Below are 18,864 nucleotides of genomic sequence, written 5' to 3'. Positions count from 1 at the left end.
GGCGGAGCCGGCCATCGCCATCTTGGCAGTGCGTCACTGCGCGTCACTCCCGGATAATCGAAGATGGGCAAAGAGGCGGGAGCTGGTTGCTGAAACCACGCCCACCTAGCTCGACGGTGGTGACAGCAGCGGCAATCCACCTGTCACTCAAGTGGCCACGCCCTTAATTATGCAGAACTTTAAGGCTTAATATAATTTAAACGGATGAGTTATAAAAAAATTCACCCCCCTCACAGTTGTCATGAAGGGCAAAATTAGCTATATAGACCAAAATCAGTTTTGAACCAGGCTGTAAACATGTTTTTTTCTGCTGTAAAGTTGGGCATTTTAACATGGGGAGTCTATGGGATTGACTCGCTTTTGCAGCCAGCCTCTAGCGGCCAGTCGATGAATTACAGTTTAAGTCACTTCAGTGTTGGCTTCAGGAGAGAGAGCGGGAGGTTGTGCTTGGTCCTGCCCCGGCGTCTGGAGTCAAGGGACCTCATATATAAAATGTTGCGCAGAAACCATACTAAATTTGATCTTACGATCATCTCTCAAATATGCATAGGCTACGTGTGATTCATAGAATGAACATACGCACAGAAAATGCAATCTCTTTCAGATGTGAAGTCTATTAATCGCAAATGATATTGAATGATCTTTTCATAAAGCAATTCAAAAGTGTCGCGCGCAGCTCTCTCAAATTCAATGTGCATCTGACAGAAGCGCACACAGTATAAGACAAACGCGAACAAGACACGGAGCACAAGCCAATGATCCAGACATGTCACGTTACATCATGCGAAACTGTAAGTACTGTGGAAGAGATCACAACAAAAGTAAATGTCCAGCATACGGTGTAAACTGCAAAAGATGTGGAAAAAGAAATAATTTTGCTAGTAAATGTATGTCTACTAGACCTCAGAAAAATATAAATACTGTGTCTGAAGAGACTGATTCAGAAAACGAATTCTATGTTGATGCTGTGAATGCAAGAAATGGAGAGGATTGGACGGTAGCCATCAAACTAAAAGGCCATAAAACAAAATTCAAGATATTACAAACAATAAGTAAGTTTTGAGTAGAAACATTGCATTAATCTCACACTTTAACTCTGAAATAGATTAATGGCTCACACTGAATTTCTGAAAATTCAGAAATTTCAGAAAGGATCACGAATCCGAGCATTGCCCAAATATTTGTAATTTGATTTTTGTGGGTTGAACATAGTCAGGATATAAATGCATTTATTTGCCCTAAAACTGCACTAAAATGACCATTTTAAGATATTGATTTACACTCATGGTCTTATTACTGTGTTTATGGAGTCATGTTAATAAACCCTCTCTCCCTCCTTTTGATCTTTACACACACACACACACACACACACACACACACACACACAATCATGTGCAAACCGACACAATGACTAATTACTTTATTACTTCATCTCTTAGCAGAGATCACTTTTTAGCACTTGATCACTTTTTGAGTACAAAAAATGAATAAAAAAAGATTTATTATAAATTTAATTAATATTTATTTTAGTTATTAATACTGTATTGCATATTAACGTTCAATATCATAAAACGGAATCTGTACAATATTAATAAATTCTTTTTTTAAAGATGTATTTAGATGTATTTATTTAGTAATACGTATGTGTGTGTGTGTGACTGAATGTTTAAAAACAATTATTAGTATTGTCTGTATAATTATCATGTATAACGATATTTCTATAATACTTTGTGTAATACAAATACAAACAGTGCACAACAGTAACTAAAGCATGATCAGTTACAGTTATGAGCAATAAAAAGACACAAAATAGGGTACCTGAGTATTATGATGACTGACGGTCGTAAAACTTTCAAAGATGTGCTGTGATTGGCTTATGAGGCACACGTGATCCACGTTGACCGTTACACCTTCTGTTGTTCAGCCGCGGAGGATGGGATCTGCTTATATAATGATATCTGTTGTGCTTTACACGCATTTCTGTGAATGGGATGAACTGCAATGTGGGATAAATCGGAGGACGTCCAGCCTTCTACACGTAAGAGCCAATCACGAACTATTTAATGTATCTGCATTTAAAAAGCTCCGGTTTCCATAGAAACAGCCAGTTTTGAGGATTTGCGGTACGCATGCGCGCTGACCGGACCAACCGGAAGCTTACGCCTATACCGCTATTCGTAGGAAACAGCATTTGGGACAGCATACGTCGGATTGTATTGCTGATTAGAAATGTTATTTAAATGAGCTTCGCAAACAGTTCTTGGCATTTCGGTATTTCCCCATTCAAGCAGATAGGAGTTGATTTTGCATGAGCAAAACAGCTGCCCGGAGGCGATGAAAATATGGCCACCGAGTGAACCGAGTTTACAAGAAACGGACTTTAACTACAGTGACACCAGAGAGCAGGTAAATCATTGATTTCATCAATTGTGAACTCAATTCATGCACGCCCGTTCATGCTTTTAACCGTGTGCTCGTTTCAGACACTTCAAGGACTGTTCATCACAATTTGAGTTCACACACAAAGTTCATTAATTGAGTATTAAGTCTGTGCTGTATTTTTTTTTCTTTTCATGTTTTATGGCGTTATCACGCATTGATAAAAATGACAAATGATTCCAAAGCATGTCGGTGTATGTAAATCCAGTATCTGTTTGTATATGTGTTTTGTGGTCATGCTCCACTGCATAAGCTGACACCTCAAACTGATGTGTTGTCATATTGAAATCAAGGGTGTGTCGGTGTTTAACTTGATATCCTCGGACAGATGCAGCTGTATGCGGTGCATTGTGAGCTGTAGGGAGGAACGGAAATCATATATACCCCTAGAAAATTACTGTTGTGCTGCTATGGAACATCAATGGAAATCTGACTTATCAGATGACAATACCATGACACTGTTTTAAAAAGGGAGTACAGTAACAAAGAACAGCCGCTCTATTGCCATTAAACATATCATGGAGAACTGTGTTAACAACAGCATGTTTTTTAGGACGCTACATTAATAGTGTGTGAATATGGTATCACCGCTGTACGAGTGTATAGATGGATGAATGGTTGCATAGATAGATTTACAAATGCACATGTGTTAACCCCTGAAATGCTCATCAGCAGTGTTGGGGAAAGTTACTTCTAAAAGTAATGCACTACAATATTGCATTACTCCCTAAAAAGTAACTAATTACGTTACTGTCACTTTTTATGGAAAGTAATGAGTTACGTTACTTTTGAGTTACTTTTTAAATCTGGGCAGGGCTTGCGTGTTTATATATATATATATATATATATAAGCTCTTCTTTTAAAATTGTAAAAGCCCTTGCGCACCAAAAGTGAAATGAACACACATCAGGCTGAGGGAAATGTAAATTCACATCTGTACAGTAGAGGGTGCTGCTCAAGCAAATTGCATGAAGAATATGACGCAGAAGAAAGTTCAACAGTATTCAGCAATAACAAAAATGAAACACAAATGTGTAATTTTTACTTATTAGTATGGTTAAATTGGATCATCGAAGGTCGGTAGTAAAGACATTGGTTAAACCAATCACAGCACACACTGGCCCAGCGAACCAATCACAGCACACACTGGCCCAGCGAACCAATCACAGCACATTTCGTATTTCAGAAGGCGGGCCTTCATTAGATACAGGAACTATTCGAGCCGTTCATGCCAGACTGAGGAGAGAGGTGTTGTAATAATGTAAAATATGTGAAAAATAATGTGTTTTTCGAACAACCTAGTATGAGAGCCTGTTCTAGTACACCCCAAAACAACATCAAGACTTTGTAAAAGAGCATAATTGGACCCCTTTAACATTTAATTATTGCAGAATTGTATAATATTCTAAGTTTGCATTTCACTGTTTTTATTGATTTTGAGGAATACTGAATGTGTTTGTGTGCGGGTGAGAAGAGTAAATGCATGTTGACATTTAGTCTAGAACTACAGTAAGAAATACTGAATCTTTTTTTTGTGCAAGTGAGATGAGTAAATGCATTTTCACATTTAGTCTAGATCTATAGTAACATCATGTTCACACAGCGCACACACAAGCTCTGCACTCACTCCTGATTTCTCTCAACATGGCAACACAAGAGCTGTCAGTCAATACATGGTAAATAAAGTAACTGGAGTTACTTATTTGAAAAAAGTCAGATATTAAACTCCGATATTTCCTTCTAAATTAAAAAGTAATGCATTACTAGTTACTTAAAAAAGTAATCTGATTACATTACTCGCGTTACTTGTAATGCGTTATCCCCAACACTGCTCATCACACCTTTTCTCTCTCTCTCTCTGTCTGTCAGATGAACGGGTCAGTCGGGCCGATGCGTGTGTTGGTGACAGGCGGCAGTGGGCTGGTGGGGCGAGCGATAGAGCGGGTGGTGAAAGAGGAGAGCGGAGGGAGAGAAGGAGAAACATGGATATTCCTGTCATCCAAAGATGCCAATCTTATGTAAGAGCTCCTGGTCAAACACTCATCAGACGTCACACAGTTATACAACAGAATCATTAAACTATTATCACATATCATAAAGCATGTACTTTACATTTTATTAGTGCATGTTATGTAAGTAATAACAATAATGTTCTGTTGACACAAAGAATGATAACTCCTGTTTATGAGAAGCGTAGTTCACTATAGTTTTGTCGTCTGCCACTTTAAATGCCTTTAACCCTTAAATGGCGATCATTATTACATATTTGGGCCTTTAGCAACCCAGAATGTATATCTAACATGGATGGATCTCTAAACAGCCCCTATAGTAAAAAACCATCCTGATATTTTAATTTCAATTACAAAGTAACAATAAAAACCATATTTCGTCTGAATCGTTCCCTATCCACTATATAGTCAACATACAGAAAATTCTAATTCTGTGAGCAAGTGACTGAATTCAGCCGCAGCTTCAGCGTCTATTTATAGTGTAGGGGGCGGGACGCTTCAGATTCTTGAGAGGATTTGATTGGACAGAAAGTTTGATGAGAAGCTGAAGTGCAGGGTGATGTCATCAAAATCATATTTACATATTGGCGAAAGTGAGAGACTGCAAGTTTTGAATCCTTATATCTTGTAAATACGAATTTTGTCATTGTTTTGGAGCACACTAGCTTATAGATAATATTAAGGCTAACATATTCATACTAAAAGCCAAAAAAAAAATCAATTTTGATTTCATGGGGACTTTAAGGGTTAAAGCAGGATGGATTTTGCTGTCAGTGTTTTTATTGTTCATCAGATGGAAAAAAAATCTTCTCAAAGTGATTCCACCAATATCATTGCCCTAGGATAGCAAAGTCCACTAAAGGAGGTAGAGCTTTTTCGCATTTGGCTCCCAAACTCTGGAATAGCCTTCCTGATAACGTTCGGGGTTCAGACACACTCTCTCTGTTTAAATCTAGATTAAAGACACATCTTTTTAGCCAAGCATTCACATAATGCATCTCATAATCTTGTACTTCAGTTACATCTGATCAAATGCACATTTTCATTATTTTGCTTGGGTTGAACACATCATTTTTTGCTTAGTTGGAACAGCAGCTACTCTAATTTTTCTCTATTACCTTCTCTGTTTCTGATTAGCATCCCGTGGTAACTAGGAATTACACAAGCTTCAGTCTAGATCCAGCCCTTACAAAGACCTGAGATGACTGAACACCTGATAAGAGATGATGCCAACCCCTCAGAGGATCTCAGATGATGCAACCCTCAGACAACATACAAAACTACCAAATTTTGCTATAATGGACATCAACTTGAGATAGTCACCACTGATGAGCTATTACTAAATATAATGTAGAATCTTACATTTTCTGTAAAGCTGCTTTGCAACGATTTGCATCGCGAAAAGCGCTATACAAATAAACTTGAATTTAATTAATCCAAATTTTTTTTGTATTATACTGATTATATATTTTGTTCTATATGTTGTTATAAAACGTTTAAAATAAAATATAAAATAAAAACAGGCTGGATCATAAACTTTAATCATCAACTAAACTTGCCAGTAAAGAACTTTCATTTTTTCTGCTTAGAAGACCTAAAATTGCAAAACCATCTATGCTAAGCTGAACTGAAACCACAAATTCTTGTGTAAACACAGTTAACTGATAAAAATGTTACCAGAGGATGGATGCATCTCTCTCTCGAGTGCTTGCAAGATACGAGTTGAGCATTTTGCATCTCAGGGCCGGATTTGCCTCTTTTCGTGACATAGGCAAAACAAATTTTTGGGCCCCCCTTCCCTATTAATATAATAGGCCTAATATAGGCTACCACCCAAGCAAAACAACCCAACCGCTGGGTCAAAACAACCCAATAGCTGGGTTTGTCCCTTTTTTACCCAGCGCTGGGTTATATTTAACCCAGCATTTTTTAGAGTGCATAGTATAATAAAAATATTATATATCTCTTTATTGTGTTTGGGCCCCCCCTGGACGAGCAAGCATAGGCACGTGCCTAGAATGCCTATACGCGTAAATACAGCCCTGCATCTAGTGCTTTCCAACCCCTTCTTATGACAACCTATAAAATGTTATGGAAGACGTCTTGCGTTGTTCCATATATACAAATTTAATCTTGACGTCAGCATTTCTCATATGCCTTTCTCACAAGGCAGTAAGCGGAGGGCCTCGATTTAGTACTGCTGTTTTTCCCTTTTTTACAGAACTCGAGAGCGAAAACAAGGAAACACCTGACTGCACTTAGAGGAGGTAAAGGTTTTGTCAGTTTCTTAAACATTTTAACCGAACTAATACAAGATCTGATGTGACCATTTTCTCGATTCAAACACTGTTTAAAACCATCTTTTAATCTTAATTTGAGCTCAAAAATAGTTCATAAAGTTCATTCATTGAGTGTTACTGTAAGTCTGCACTATGATTTTGTTCATGCATGATGGCCTTGTCTGACTTTTCTCATGCTTTGACCGATGAAGATGACAGTGTATGAATCCAGTATGTGTTTGTCTGCATATTTGTTGTGTTTTTTGGTCGTAATGCACAAGTTGGCACCTCATAAGTGAAGTGTTCCTATGTTGACAGGACGTGTCCGTGGTTAAACTGGTTGTTACCAGTTTCACTTGTATGTAGTTCATTGTGAGATGTAGGGAGGAAGAGAAAGAAGAGCTGGTACTGGTAGCTGGTTCTCAGATCACATATACAAAGCCTTTCAAAAATATTGCTGTGCAATTAGAAAAAATCACAATAGACAGATAAATACTTGATTATTTACTACAGTTCTTGTTTTTACATGTATGTTGTTGACCCCTGAAGTGTTCATCAAACCCCATCTCTCTCTCTGTCTGTCAGATGAACGGGTCAGTCGGGCCGATGCGTGTGTTGGTGACAGGCGGCAGTGGGCTGGTGGGGCGAGCGATAGAGCGGGTGGTGAAAGAGGAGAGCGGAGGGAGAGAAGGAGAAACATGGATATTCCTGTCATCCAAAGATGCCAATCTTATGTAAGAGCTCCTGGTCAAACACTCATCAGACGTCACACAGTTATACAACAGAATCATTAAACTATTATCACATATCATAAAGCATGTACTTTACATTTTATTAGTGCATGTTATGTAAGTAATAACAATAATGTTCTGTTGACACAAAGAATGATAACCCCTGTTTATGAGAAGCGTAGTTCACTGTAGTTTTGTCGTCTGCCACTTTAAATGCACAAGACCTTTAACCCTTAAATGGCGATCATTATTACATATTTGGGACTTTAGCAACCCAGAATGTATATCTAACATGGATGGATCTCTAAACAGCCCCTATAGTAAAAAACCATCCTGATATTTTAATTTCAATTACAAAGTAACAATAAAAACCATATTTCGTCTGAATCGTTCCCTATCCACTATATAGTCAACATACAGAAAATTCTAATTCTGTGAGCAAGTGACTGAATTCAGCCGCAGCTTCAGCGTCTATTTATAGTGTAGGGGGCGGGACGCTTCAGATTCTTGAGAGGATTTGATTGGACAGAAAGTTTGATGAGAAGCTGAAGTGCAGGGTGATGTCATCAAAATCATATTTACATATTGGCGAAAGTGAGAGACTGCAAGTTTTGAATCCTTATATCTTGTAAATACGAATTTTGTCATTGTTTTGGAGCACACTAGCTTATAGATAATATTAAGGCTAACATATTCATACTAAAAGCCAAAAAAAAAATCAATTTTGATTTCATGGGGACTTTAAGGGTTAAAGCAGGATGGATTTTGCTGTCAGTGTTTTTATTGTTCATCAGATGGAAAAAAAATCTTCTCAAAGTGATTCCACCAATATCATTGCCATGTGTCATTTACATAGAACTTGAAACTTCATAGTTATCCTTCTAGGTATGAACGGGCCGTAACAGTAGCATTCAAGCAGGAAATATTACATACATAAATCAATTGCATAGTCTTTTCTGTATGAAATATATGTACACTGATTCTTATTAAAGATATTCAATCAAAAGCAGTCAGCTATTTTCTTTGGTTGTTATTAACTTAAACGACTCAGACAGGAGCCGATATATTAGGCTACTGTCACTTTAAGAAGTCATGCACGTATATAATATATTAGACTTCTTTCCTTTCACTCAATACATAACTGACTGCGTTTATGTGGATATGTATGTGTGTATTTAATTGTTAAGGCACAGTAAGTTGCAAAAATAATGAAATTAGTTTCCCTCGCGCTGACAGAATGCATCTTATACAGTAGCATAGATATGAATACATATCCATTATATACATATATACATTACAGAAATCTTTTATTTTATTGCCTGTCGCCCATTTGTGTCATATGCATTACACGTGCTGCTTTAGGAGCGCTGAAGAGACGAGAGCAGTCTTCCAGAAACATCGTCCGACACACGTTATTCATTTGGCCGCCATGGTGGGAGGACTCTTCAGAAACATGAGACAGAACCTGGACTTCTGGGTAATTATTAACATTTAAAAAACAATGGAAATATACAAATGTTGGACATATATTAGTGTTGAGTAATTAAACTGTGTATGAACCATATTTGTTTGTTTTCAGAGGAATAATGTGCACATCAATGACAACGTGCTGCAGGCAGCTCACGAGTTCGGCGTGGTGAAGGTCGTTTCTTGCCTTTCCACATGTATCTTTCCAGATAAAACCACCTACCCTATAGATGAGACCATGGTGAATACACACACACACACACACACACACACACTTTAATAAGCAGATGGTTTGTGTGTAGCGTTCTTTTAAAGGGCAAATTTTCCTTGATCATTTGTGACTCTGGAGCACAAAACCAGTCTTAAGTCGCTGGGGTATATTTGTAGCAATAGCCAAAAGTATGGGTCAAAATTATCGATTTTTCTTTTATGCCAAAAATCATTAGGATATTAAGTAAATATCATGCTCCATGAAGATATTTTGTAAATTTCCTACCGTAAATATATCAAAACTTAATTTTTGATTAGTAATATGCATTGCTAAGAACTTCATTTGAACAACTTTAAAGATGATTTTCTCAATATTTAGATTTTTTTGCACCCTCAGATTCCAGATTTTCAAATAGTTGTATCTCAGCTAAATATTGTCCAATCCTAACAAACCATACATCAATGGAAAGCTCGTTTATTCGTCTTTCAGATGATGTATAAATCTCAATTTAAAAAAATTGACCCTTATGACTGGTTTTGTGCTCCAGGGTCACATTTATGATTCATTCTCTTGTGAAAAGTTACTGTAACTTTCAAAACACAAACTCTTTTTGCAGAACCATTAGAAACCAGTAGTTTCAATTGTTTTATGATTCGAGAGAGATGATGAGCTGTGTTTCCCTCTCACTCTGTTTCAGATCCACAACGGTCCGCCTCATGAGTCCAATTTCGGTTATGCTTACGCCAAACGCATGATTGACGTCCAGAACAGGTCAGAGTTCATAGGTCATGAGCTTTTTCGGGTGTATCCCGTTAAAGCATATCTGGCTCACATTTCAAAAGAGATACGATTTTTATCATCAGCTAATTGTGGGATTTAAACACATTTTCAATTAATATTTTAATTACCGCAGTACATCCAGGCCATTTATTTATTTATTTATTTATGTGAATCTTATTGTTCTCAATGGTGAATTTCATTAAAGGTGTTATGAAATGCATTTTTTTAATTATTTTACGTTTCCTGAGATGCGCTTATAAATGCACTTAATAATAATGTTTTTTTTTTTCCATCAAAAACGGTCATAATATAGATATAAATGTTCATTTTCTCTGAATTTGGCTTCTGATTTGAACGCTCAGTTGGAAGGGCGTGTCTACTGTGAGACTTACTGTAACGCCCACTGCTGTGATTGGCTTACATCTCTGCATATGAAATGAGCATTACTTGTGGAACTCGTCAAAGCATTTACTGCGTTTTTACTATAACAGCTGCCAAGATGAACTAATGGTGAAAAGTGTTGATTATATGATTATATTCAGAACTACTCTCATTGCATCAAAGGTTGAAGCGCTGCACTGGAGCCGAACACAGTCATGTCTACGGAGCACACAGTGCATTATCTCCTTATTGCAACTCGATTTTTGCAGTCTCATATTTGCATCATAACTAACACGGTGAAAGCAATGTAAATAAGAGACTCGTTGAGCAGTGACAGCTTTGACTTTATTACGGAAGCTTTGCACTTTGCACTTGGATGGGTTAAATGCAGAGCACAAGTACGGGACACCATATTTGGCCACACGTCACATCCTTCCTTCCTTCCTTTTTTTTTGGCTAAAATGCAGAAATCATATTTCTGGTAGACTCGTGCTGCTACATCTGTACACGAGCCCTTACATATTACACCAATCACAGGGAATGATACTCATAAAATGCAGTTTATATTTTTATGTTTCTCAAGGTTAGTTTATAAAGTTTGCAAAGTTTATTTGCACCCAGAAAGGTCTTTTTTTTAATTTAACAGTAGTATTGCTCTTGTGGTTGATGGACAGACTCTACCATTCTCCTGGTTTCAAATGCTGGCATTGCAGAAGGGTAGAAAACAATTCGTATTGTAAAATTGGGAGTTAGCTGTAGTAAGCTATAAAACTTGCAGTATGATTTTATTGCAGAGGAACCTGTCGTGTGTAAATATCAAGAACATTCTGACCCCAATAAATTCTCATTGCCTTGACACAGAGAAAATACTGAAATAATTGTTATATTTAAATCATAATAAACCAAATGCAACATAATAAACACGATTATAAATAATATTTTGCAATTTAAATGTTTCATTTTTAATGTATATAATTAATTGAACAACGCCCCTTAGCTGTTGTAAATTCACTGTAAACCACGGCTTCACGGGGCTTATTGCTTTTATAAAACGGTCATTCCATATACGTAGCAAGGTTTCACAAACTAAAGCAGAGCAAATAAATGATATAAATTATTAAATGATATAATGATTATTTAATGATATAAATAAAAACAGTATTCTTCCACCAAACAATGTAGCTCCTCAGAAACAGCTGTGGTTGCAACAAAGTGGTTGCCGAGTAACACACAAACGTAAACAAAGGTGTATGTTACTTTGTAGAGTCATTTACAACAGCTTCGAACGCGGCTCAGCCAATCAGAATCAAGGACCGGAACTCTCTGTTTTATAAAATGTGTTTTACTATAGTAATGAGATTTTGTGATGAATTGTCATGAAAACAATATATTTATTATTATTCAATTATAGGGGAAATGTTTGTTTATGTTTCATAAGTTTAAAAACCAGTCTCTCTGTCTCTGTGTGTGTGTGTGTGTGTGTGTGTGTGTGTGTGTGTGTGTGTGTGTGCGCACGCGTGTGTGTGTCCATTAGGACGTATTTTCAGCAGTACGGTCAGCGATACACAGCCGTCATCCCCACAAATGTATTCGGACCCCATGACAACTACAACATTGAGGACGGACATGTCCTGCCAGGATTGATCCACAAGACGTACCTGGCGAAGAGTGAGAGACATTTAACTTTCTGGGAGGATCTAGAGGCTCATTTAAGTTCTGTTCACAGGGTAAATGTTGTGTGTTTGTGTTGTAGAGGAAGGTAAACCTCTGCAGGTCTGGGGTTCGGGTCGCGCTCTGCGGCAGTTCATCTATTCTCTGGATCTGGCTCGTCTGTTTCTGTGGGTTCTGAGGGAGTACGACGAGGTGGAGCCCATCATTCTGTCAGGTACTCCAGCTGTGTTTGACACCGTGTTCCTACAGGTCCTGAAATATTCAGTTTGATTTAAGGTCATGAAGAGTCTTGAATATCTTAAATGACATGGCTAACTCTTAAATATCATTTTTAAAGATCTTAAATTAGGGAACAGGAATCGTTATGGCCTAATGTGATTATGAAAGCTTGTTTCTGCCAAGGAATGAAAAAAACATTTTCCCACTGTTTCACAGACAAAGCTTAAGCCTAGTCCTAGACTAAAATGTAAATCTGAGCTGTTTCAAATGAAAGAAACTTGCACTGAATGATCTTAAATATATCAGTGCCTTTGTTTTGTCTCGAGATGCACACCAGTAATGTTTTTTTCTAAGGCACGTTTATAAAAATTACTTAAATGTCCTAATTTAACTATGGCCTAATCCTAGTTTAGGCTAAGACCTGTCTATAAAACCGGGCCTTTATCTCACTTTTCTGACATTTTCCTATCGCGCCCCCCCCTCAAAATTGCTAAAAAACTTCTCAAAAGTCTTGAAGAAAAGAATTGAGATATAAAGTCGCAATTGCGATGAAAAAGAATTATGAGTTAAAAAGTCGCAACTACCTTTATATTTTATTTCATAAGAAAAAAAAAACAATTGCAATATGTATATTCTGAACTTTGAGGAAAAAAAGTCTAAATTGTGAGATGTAAACTGATGAAAAATGTGAGATTGTGAGATGTAAACTGTGAGGGAAATTTTATTATTTTTGGTATTGTTTGCTTTACTTTACAAAAGAGTGTTGTTTAGACAGTCTGATTGCTTCATCGGTATGCTTGAGTTATTTTGATGTGCTAAAAGACCAACAGGGGGTGTGTGTGTCTGTGTGTGTCTGTGTGTGTGTGTGTGTGTGTGAGAGAGAGTGAGTGTAGTGAAACGAGAAGTGCTCATTTCTAAGAAAATGAGTTGCATTAAATACTTAGGAAATGCATCCAAGAGACATAGTTAGATACTGTACCTTAAATGGACACATATGTGGAATATGCATTATGATTGGATGAGATAGAAGCATCCTGGTTTTATTAGGGTATAAATACTGAGTTAAAGTGTTCTTTCATTTGTCACACCCTGCAGCTTGAATGACTGTTATGACTGTAGACATTTTCTAGCGAGAAAATAACTCTTCAAAAGACTTGTCTCATACCTTCACTGAAATAGAAAACTGCCACAAGAAAAACTCAGAATTCTGAGAAAAAAAACCCTCAAAATTGCGAAATGTAAGCTCAGAATTCTGAGAGAAAAAAATTAAGTTGCAAGATGTAAACTTGGAATTCTAAGAAAAAAGTCTAATTATTTTTATTTATGTTATTCCGTCGTGGAAACGAATTCTGTGGTAGATTATTACATTTCAAAAGTCACTGAGTTAATTGAACAAATGTCAGCACGTTCAAATTGAATGTCAGGCTGAATGTCGTGCATTTATGCCAAGCGATTGCTTATGATTTACTGTTGATGAATAATGACTGTTTAAATTATGCTGTTTATATTGTAATATGTTGTGGATGACGGTAAGAGTGCTTGTTTTAATTCCTTCATCTTTTTAAATGAATAGCTGGATGTCATAAGCACATACATTTCAAAATAAAAGTCCCGGTGTATTACAGTCTTTTTTAATAATTAAAAGTCCTGCATTATGCATACAATCTTTCTTCTGGATACTATTAGTATTTAGCCTAGGTTAGACAATCAACCGTATCTAGCATTTAAACTTGTGTAAGCAAAGACTAAGAACATTATTTAACACATAAGTATATAGATATTACTAGTATTGGCACAGTAATGTTTATTGAATTTCTTTAAACACATTATTGTCATATCAGTAGAATTTTTGATATAAACCAATTTCAATACATATGCATATTTACTTAAATGTGTGTTCCTGAGAATCCGAGATATCTTATCTGTTTCTCTTTGTCTTTGTTTGTTTCTCTCTAGTGGGAGAGGAGGATGAATTGTCCATAAAGTTTGCTGCGGATGCTGTGGTTGAAGCGTTGGGCTTTGAAGGTGAAGTGATCGTATCCTTTCACGCATAAACAAATAAAAAACCACAATAAGCATCATAGCAGGAGACCTTGAATGACAGAATTTTCCTTTTGGGGTGAACAAACTCTCTAAACAGATGAACCTTAACTAAGCCCTCTCAGTATGACACTAGTAAAGCAGACGGTCAGTTCAAGAAAACCGCCAATAATGCCAAACTACGCAAATACCTGCCAGACTTCAAGTTCACGCCGTTCAGAGCTGGTGATCATTCACACACACACATGCAATTACTAAATGTTTTTCCAATAGTAGTATAAAAAAAAAGAATCTTTATGGAAGCTTTGCTTTTTTTTCCCAGCCGTCAAGGAGACGTGTGATTGGTTTGTGGCCAATTACGACTCCGCCCGTAAATGAAGATCTTCACATCTGATTGGCTGTGGGGAGTTTGAACACTGTTCAATGCTGGAAACCGAACAATGACTGATCGAACAACATTTAATCGTTTTTACAAAGACAAACTCATGGAACACATCTTAAAATATGTTCATTTTCCAGGGATGCAGTTACTAAAACTGCACAATGCTGGGTTTTCAAATGCATTTATTAATGCATAAACTGCTTCAGACAGCACTGCACGAGCTAGCGGCGCCATCTAGCGGCTATGTGCGGGATACCCTTAGTATCTCAACCAAGGTTTAAGATTAACACTAGCCAAAAGACAGTATAAACCCATGTTGGTAAATATTTGAAAATGTGTAAAAAAAAAAAAAGTATTTTAATTATGCATGGTTGTGAGAACTTAGTAAGTAGTACAGTTATCAAATCGCAAAAGCTGTGGTTTAAATATATATGTAGTCCGACATGCTACATGTTTGTAGCGAGAGTATATAAATCTGTTATCAGCAAAACACTGATTCGTGAAGCTTGAATCAAACTCACCAAGTCACGTGGCTTCAGCAAACGAGGCTTCGTTATGTCATACTGTTTTTTTGTTTTTGTTTCGAAACATTACAAAATTTGCTGCTAGATGGTGATCTCGTGAACCAATGAAGGAGTTTCTAATAGTTGGCTTTGGGTCAGTTTTATGATGTAGGTTAATTTCTAGTGAATTTAATCAATTGTAATACTTTATGCGTGTATAATGCAATTCAATTAAAGTTTATTTGTATAGCGCTTTTCACGATACAAATCGTTGCAAAGCAGCTTTACAGAAAATTAGGTTTCTACAATATATTTAGTAGTAGCTTGTAAGTGGTGACTATGTACATATGGCAGAAGTGCACGGTAAAATTCAGATAATGACGTAATCAAACAGACGATGAACACTATTAACAGCAATGATTATATGTTGCAATCAAACTTGTAGCAAAATTTGATATTTTATGTTGTTTCAGGGTTGGCATCATGCAATGATGATAACATGATAATGCAATAAAGGAGAATTATACTTTTAAGGCAGGGTAGGTGAGCTAGCTTTGAAAGCATAATATCCCACCCTCCCTGCATAATCACTCTCCAAAGCCACACCTTCAAGAGGCTAACCAGCGACAGTATAAAGCGCATATAACAATGCATTGAATATTACAATAATAACGCCTTCCATTCTCGCTCGCTCTGCAATAGCGTAGTGTAACCCACTGAAGACGTATCATGTCTGCACATAATGAAAAATGCTTTTGAAGCGAATCACCTACCCTGCCTTTAAATTGTTTCTAATTGACCAAAGCGTTGCCTAATAACACACAAATCAATAAAACAGATTTTACAGAACCTTCACATTTAACGGTATTTCATTATTTGTTCACCGCACACTTTTAATGAAAACATTTGCAGTTAATTTGTAAAAGGTGTGTGACATGCATGTTTGGCCTGCGTTTTCGTTTGCATTTACACCGTTTGGCCAGCAGATGCAGCCAGCCTATGGCGTTTCGAGCGCTTGGACTCGGAGAATCATTTTACGGAGTAATTGGTTCATTTGATTCAGAGCCTTGAAAAGCTTCGTTTCTTAGCCAGACCTTTAGAACCGCCTACTTCGGAAGAGACAGCTGCAGTTTTTGTAGTGGATCACGTGATTCACACTAATGTGCTTGGTGATGCATTGGATGCCATTTAAATTCTGTTGCGTTTATATGAAAATATATAATAATTATTTGAACTCTGTACTGTGGTTGGTGCTGAACATTTCCTCTGTTTTACTGATCTGTCATTCAGGGTTTGTTCTTGGTTTATTTTCTAACAACACAGTGCTAATATTGGCACCTTTGGTAAATATGAGCAAAGGCGGCTGTGAAAATAAATCTGCATCATTTATCTCTTTGATCTTTCATTCAGAAAATTCAGAAAATTCTAAACTTTCATTGAAGTAAAATAATTGAAAGTGGGGGGAAACTCGCATTATGAAATAAATGTTTTTTTTTCCCATGCATGTTGGCTACCATTATTGGTACCCCTAGAAATTCTTATGAGTAAAATATCTGAAGTATATTCCTACTCATATTTACTATGTTTTTAGCACACCAGGGTGATTGTGAACATGAAATTCTCCAGCCGTGACTTCCTGTTCCACAGGATTATAAACATGAGGAACACAAAGGCCAAATTACCTTAATCAACCATCAAAAGGAGTAAAACCAAAGAATATAGTTCTGATATGCAGAACAAGATTGTTGAGCTTCACAAAATAGAAAGTGGTTGTAAGAAACTAGCTAAAGCATTGAAAATCTCCATTTCCACCATCAGGGCAATAATGAAGAGGTTCCAATCAACTAAAGATGCAACGGTGAGGAGGAGAGTTTGAGCGGCCAAAGACTCTCCAAGTATCACAGCTGGAGAATCGCAGAGAGTAGTTGAATCTTGGGGTCAGAAAGCCTAAAAAATACATATATATCAAACAGCCCCTACATCACCACATGTTGTTCAAATGGGTACAAAAAAAAAAAACAACTCCTGCCTCATCCCAAAAAAACTAGCATATTCAGTTGTCAGACACGACTGGAGCTTCAAATGGGACTGGCTTCTTAAAAAAGTGATGTGACGTGGCCAAGTATGGTGACCCATACTAGGAATCCTCTTTGGTGGTCAGTCTCCTCCCTGGAGTCCTCCTCCTTGTTGGTAGCTGGATGTCCTCTCCTAGGAGCCACCGCCGGAACCATCGGCTGATCCAGGTCCCCATGAGCTGATTTAAGTCGATCAACAATAACTTGTTCAGGATGGCCCCCAATATCGACCAGCAATGTTTCTCCTCCAGAACACAAAACAGTCCATCGTATGGGGGACACAATGACTTTTCGTGAGGGTCATGATGAATGAACAAACTCAGCTGTAGAGAGGTCCTTGGAGATCCAAGCTGCCATCAGGTCATTCTGAGACGTAGGAACTGACCAGTTTATAAGGCAATATTATTTCACTTTGTTGGGTTTTTGTAGTGCTGTCATGCACAGAGCGCTGGTTATTCACTCCCCTCACCTACAATCCCTGCCGGACCGGAGACTCGAACTCGCAACCTTTGGGCTACGAGTCCAACTGTCTAACCATTAGGCCATGACTTCCCCCAGCTTTATTGGGGGAATAAAGGAATAAAGATGCCTTTATAGGGCATCTTCTATGGCCAGATGAAACATAAAAAAAAGAGCTTTTGCTTTTGCAAAAGTGCAAACAGGGATCAGATGTAACCCATGCCCACAGTTAAATATACTGCTGGATCTTTAATGTTGTGAGCCTATTTTTCTGCCGGAGGTCCTGGACATCTTGTTCAGATGCATGGCATCATGGATTCTATCAAATACCAACAGATTAAAAATCTAAACCTGACTGCCTCTGTAAGAAATCTTATAATGGACCGTGGTTGGATCTTCCATTAGGACAATAATCTAAAACAAACAAAATGAAGCTTCTGCCCTGGCCAACGCAGTTCCCTGAGCTGAACCCTATAGAAAATGAGTGAACTGAAGAGAAGAAGCTTTGAATCTTAAGGATCTGGAGAGATTCTGTATGAAGGAATGGTCTCTGATCTCTTGTCCTCTTGCCCTCTTTATCTTGGGAAAAGGATGGTGCACTAATTGGGTGCCAAAAATTGTGGCCAACATGAACTAGAGAAAGCATTTATTTCACAATGAGATTTTCCCCTCACTTTCAATTGTTTTACTTCAATGATAAGTTAGAACTGTGTGAATGTTTTGAATGAAAGATCAAAAGGATAAACAATGCAGATTAATTTTCACAGCTACGTTTGCTCATATTTACCAAAGGTGTCGATATTAGTGGAGGGCACGGTATATGTATATGAACATAATTAAAGCATTTACAGATGACTGTCCCACTGATGGTTTTCAAACTTTGTTCCTTTAAAAGTTAATGTTTCCAGAAGTAAATGGCACAGATGTTTTTCAATCATTCTATCTGGAAACAAAATGTTGGTTTAAAACGGCAGTTTGATAAAGCAAGCATTTTTAGGATGAGAAGTAAAAGAATCATGTACAGCAACAAATATAAAGTTGATGATTCACATTTCATGACTTGCTTTATTCAAAATAAATATTTTTGTTAGATAAGAGTTGCATAATAAAGGCACAAAGATGAATGGCTTTCATTGTTAAAGGTTTACAAGTAAATAGTAATTTAAAAGTAATTAAAAATAATTGTTTTGTTTAAGCTACACTGCAAAAACAGTTTT

The 18,864-nt window shown here is 37.1% G+C and overlaps 1 protein-coding gene across 3 annotated transcripts in view; it reads left to right on the top strand.

Annotated features, from left to right (window-relative positions):
- LOC107672947 (GDP-L-fucose synthase-like) overlaps positions 1–15,408 on the top strand; it is a 17,098-nt gene extending 1,690 nt beyond the window's left edge. The window contains exons 1-10 of one of the 3 annotated variants that reach the window (XM_016466329.1): positions 2,148–2,406; positions 4,310–4,458; positions 8,822–8,936; positions 9,039–9,167; positions 9,835–9,908; positions 11,833–11,966; positions 12,052–12,183; positions 14,145–14,224; positions 14,354–14,453; positions 14,551–15,408. In XM_016466329.1, coding sequence (XP_016321815.1) covers positions 2,335–2,406; positions 4,310–4,458; positions 8,822–8,936; positions 9,039–9,167; positions 9,835–9,908; positions 11,833–11,966; positions 12,052–12,183; positions 14,145–14,224; positions 14,354–14,453; positions 14,551–14,606 — 1,041 coding nt within the window. In that variant the 5' untranslated portion in view covers positions 2,148–2,334 and the 3' untranslated portion in view covers positions 14,607–15,408. Of the gene's footprint in view, positions 1–2,147; positions 2,407–4,309; positions 4,459–6,629; positions 6,717–7,313; positions 7,463–8,821; positions 8,937–9,038; positions 9,168–9,834; positions 9,909–11,832; positions 11,967–12,051; positions 12,184–14,144; positions 14,225–14,353; positions 14,454–14,550 lie in introns of those variants that run through there. The other 2 variants (XM_016466331.1, XM_016466330.1) reach the window with 2 other exon arrangements.
- Positions 15,409–18,864: the final 3,456 nt, after the last annotated feature.

This window comes from Sinocyclocheilus anshuiensis, unplaced genomic scaffold, assembly GCF_001515605.1.
Source record: "Sinocyclocheilus anshuiensis isolate Anshui unplaced genomic scaffold, SAMN03320099.WGS_v1.1 scaffold540, whole genome shotgun sequence".
NCBI lineage: Eukaryota > Metazoa > Chordata > Actinopteri > Cypriniformes > Cyprinidae > Sinocyclocheilus > Sinocyclocheilus anshuiensis.
Note: the sequence above shows the minus strand (reverse complement) of the source record. Positions and strands in the feature narration are given on the sequence as shown.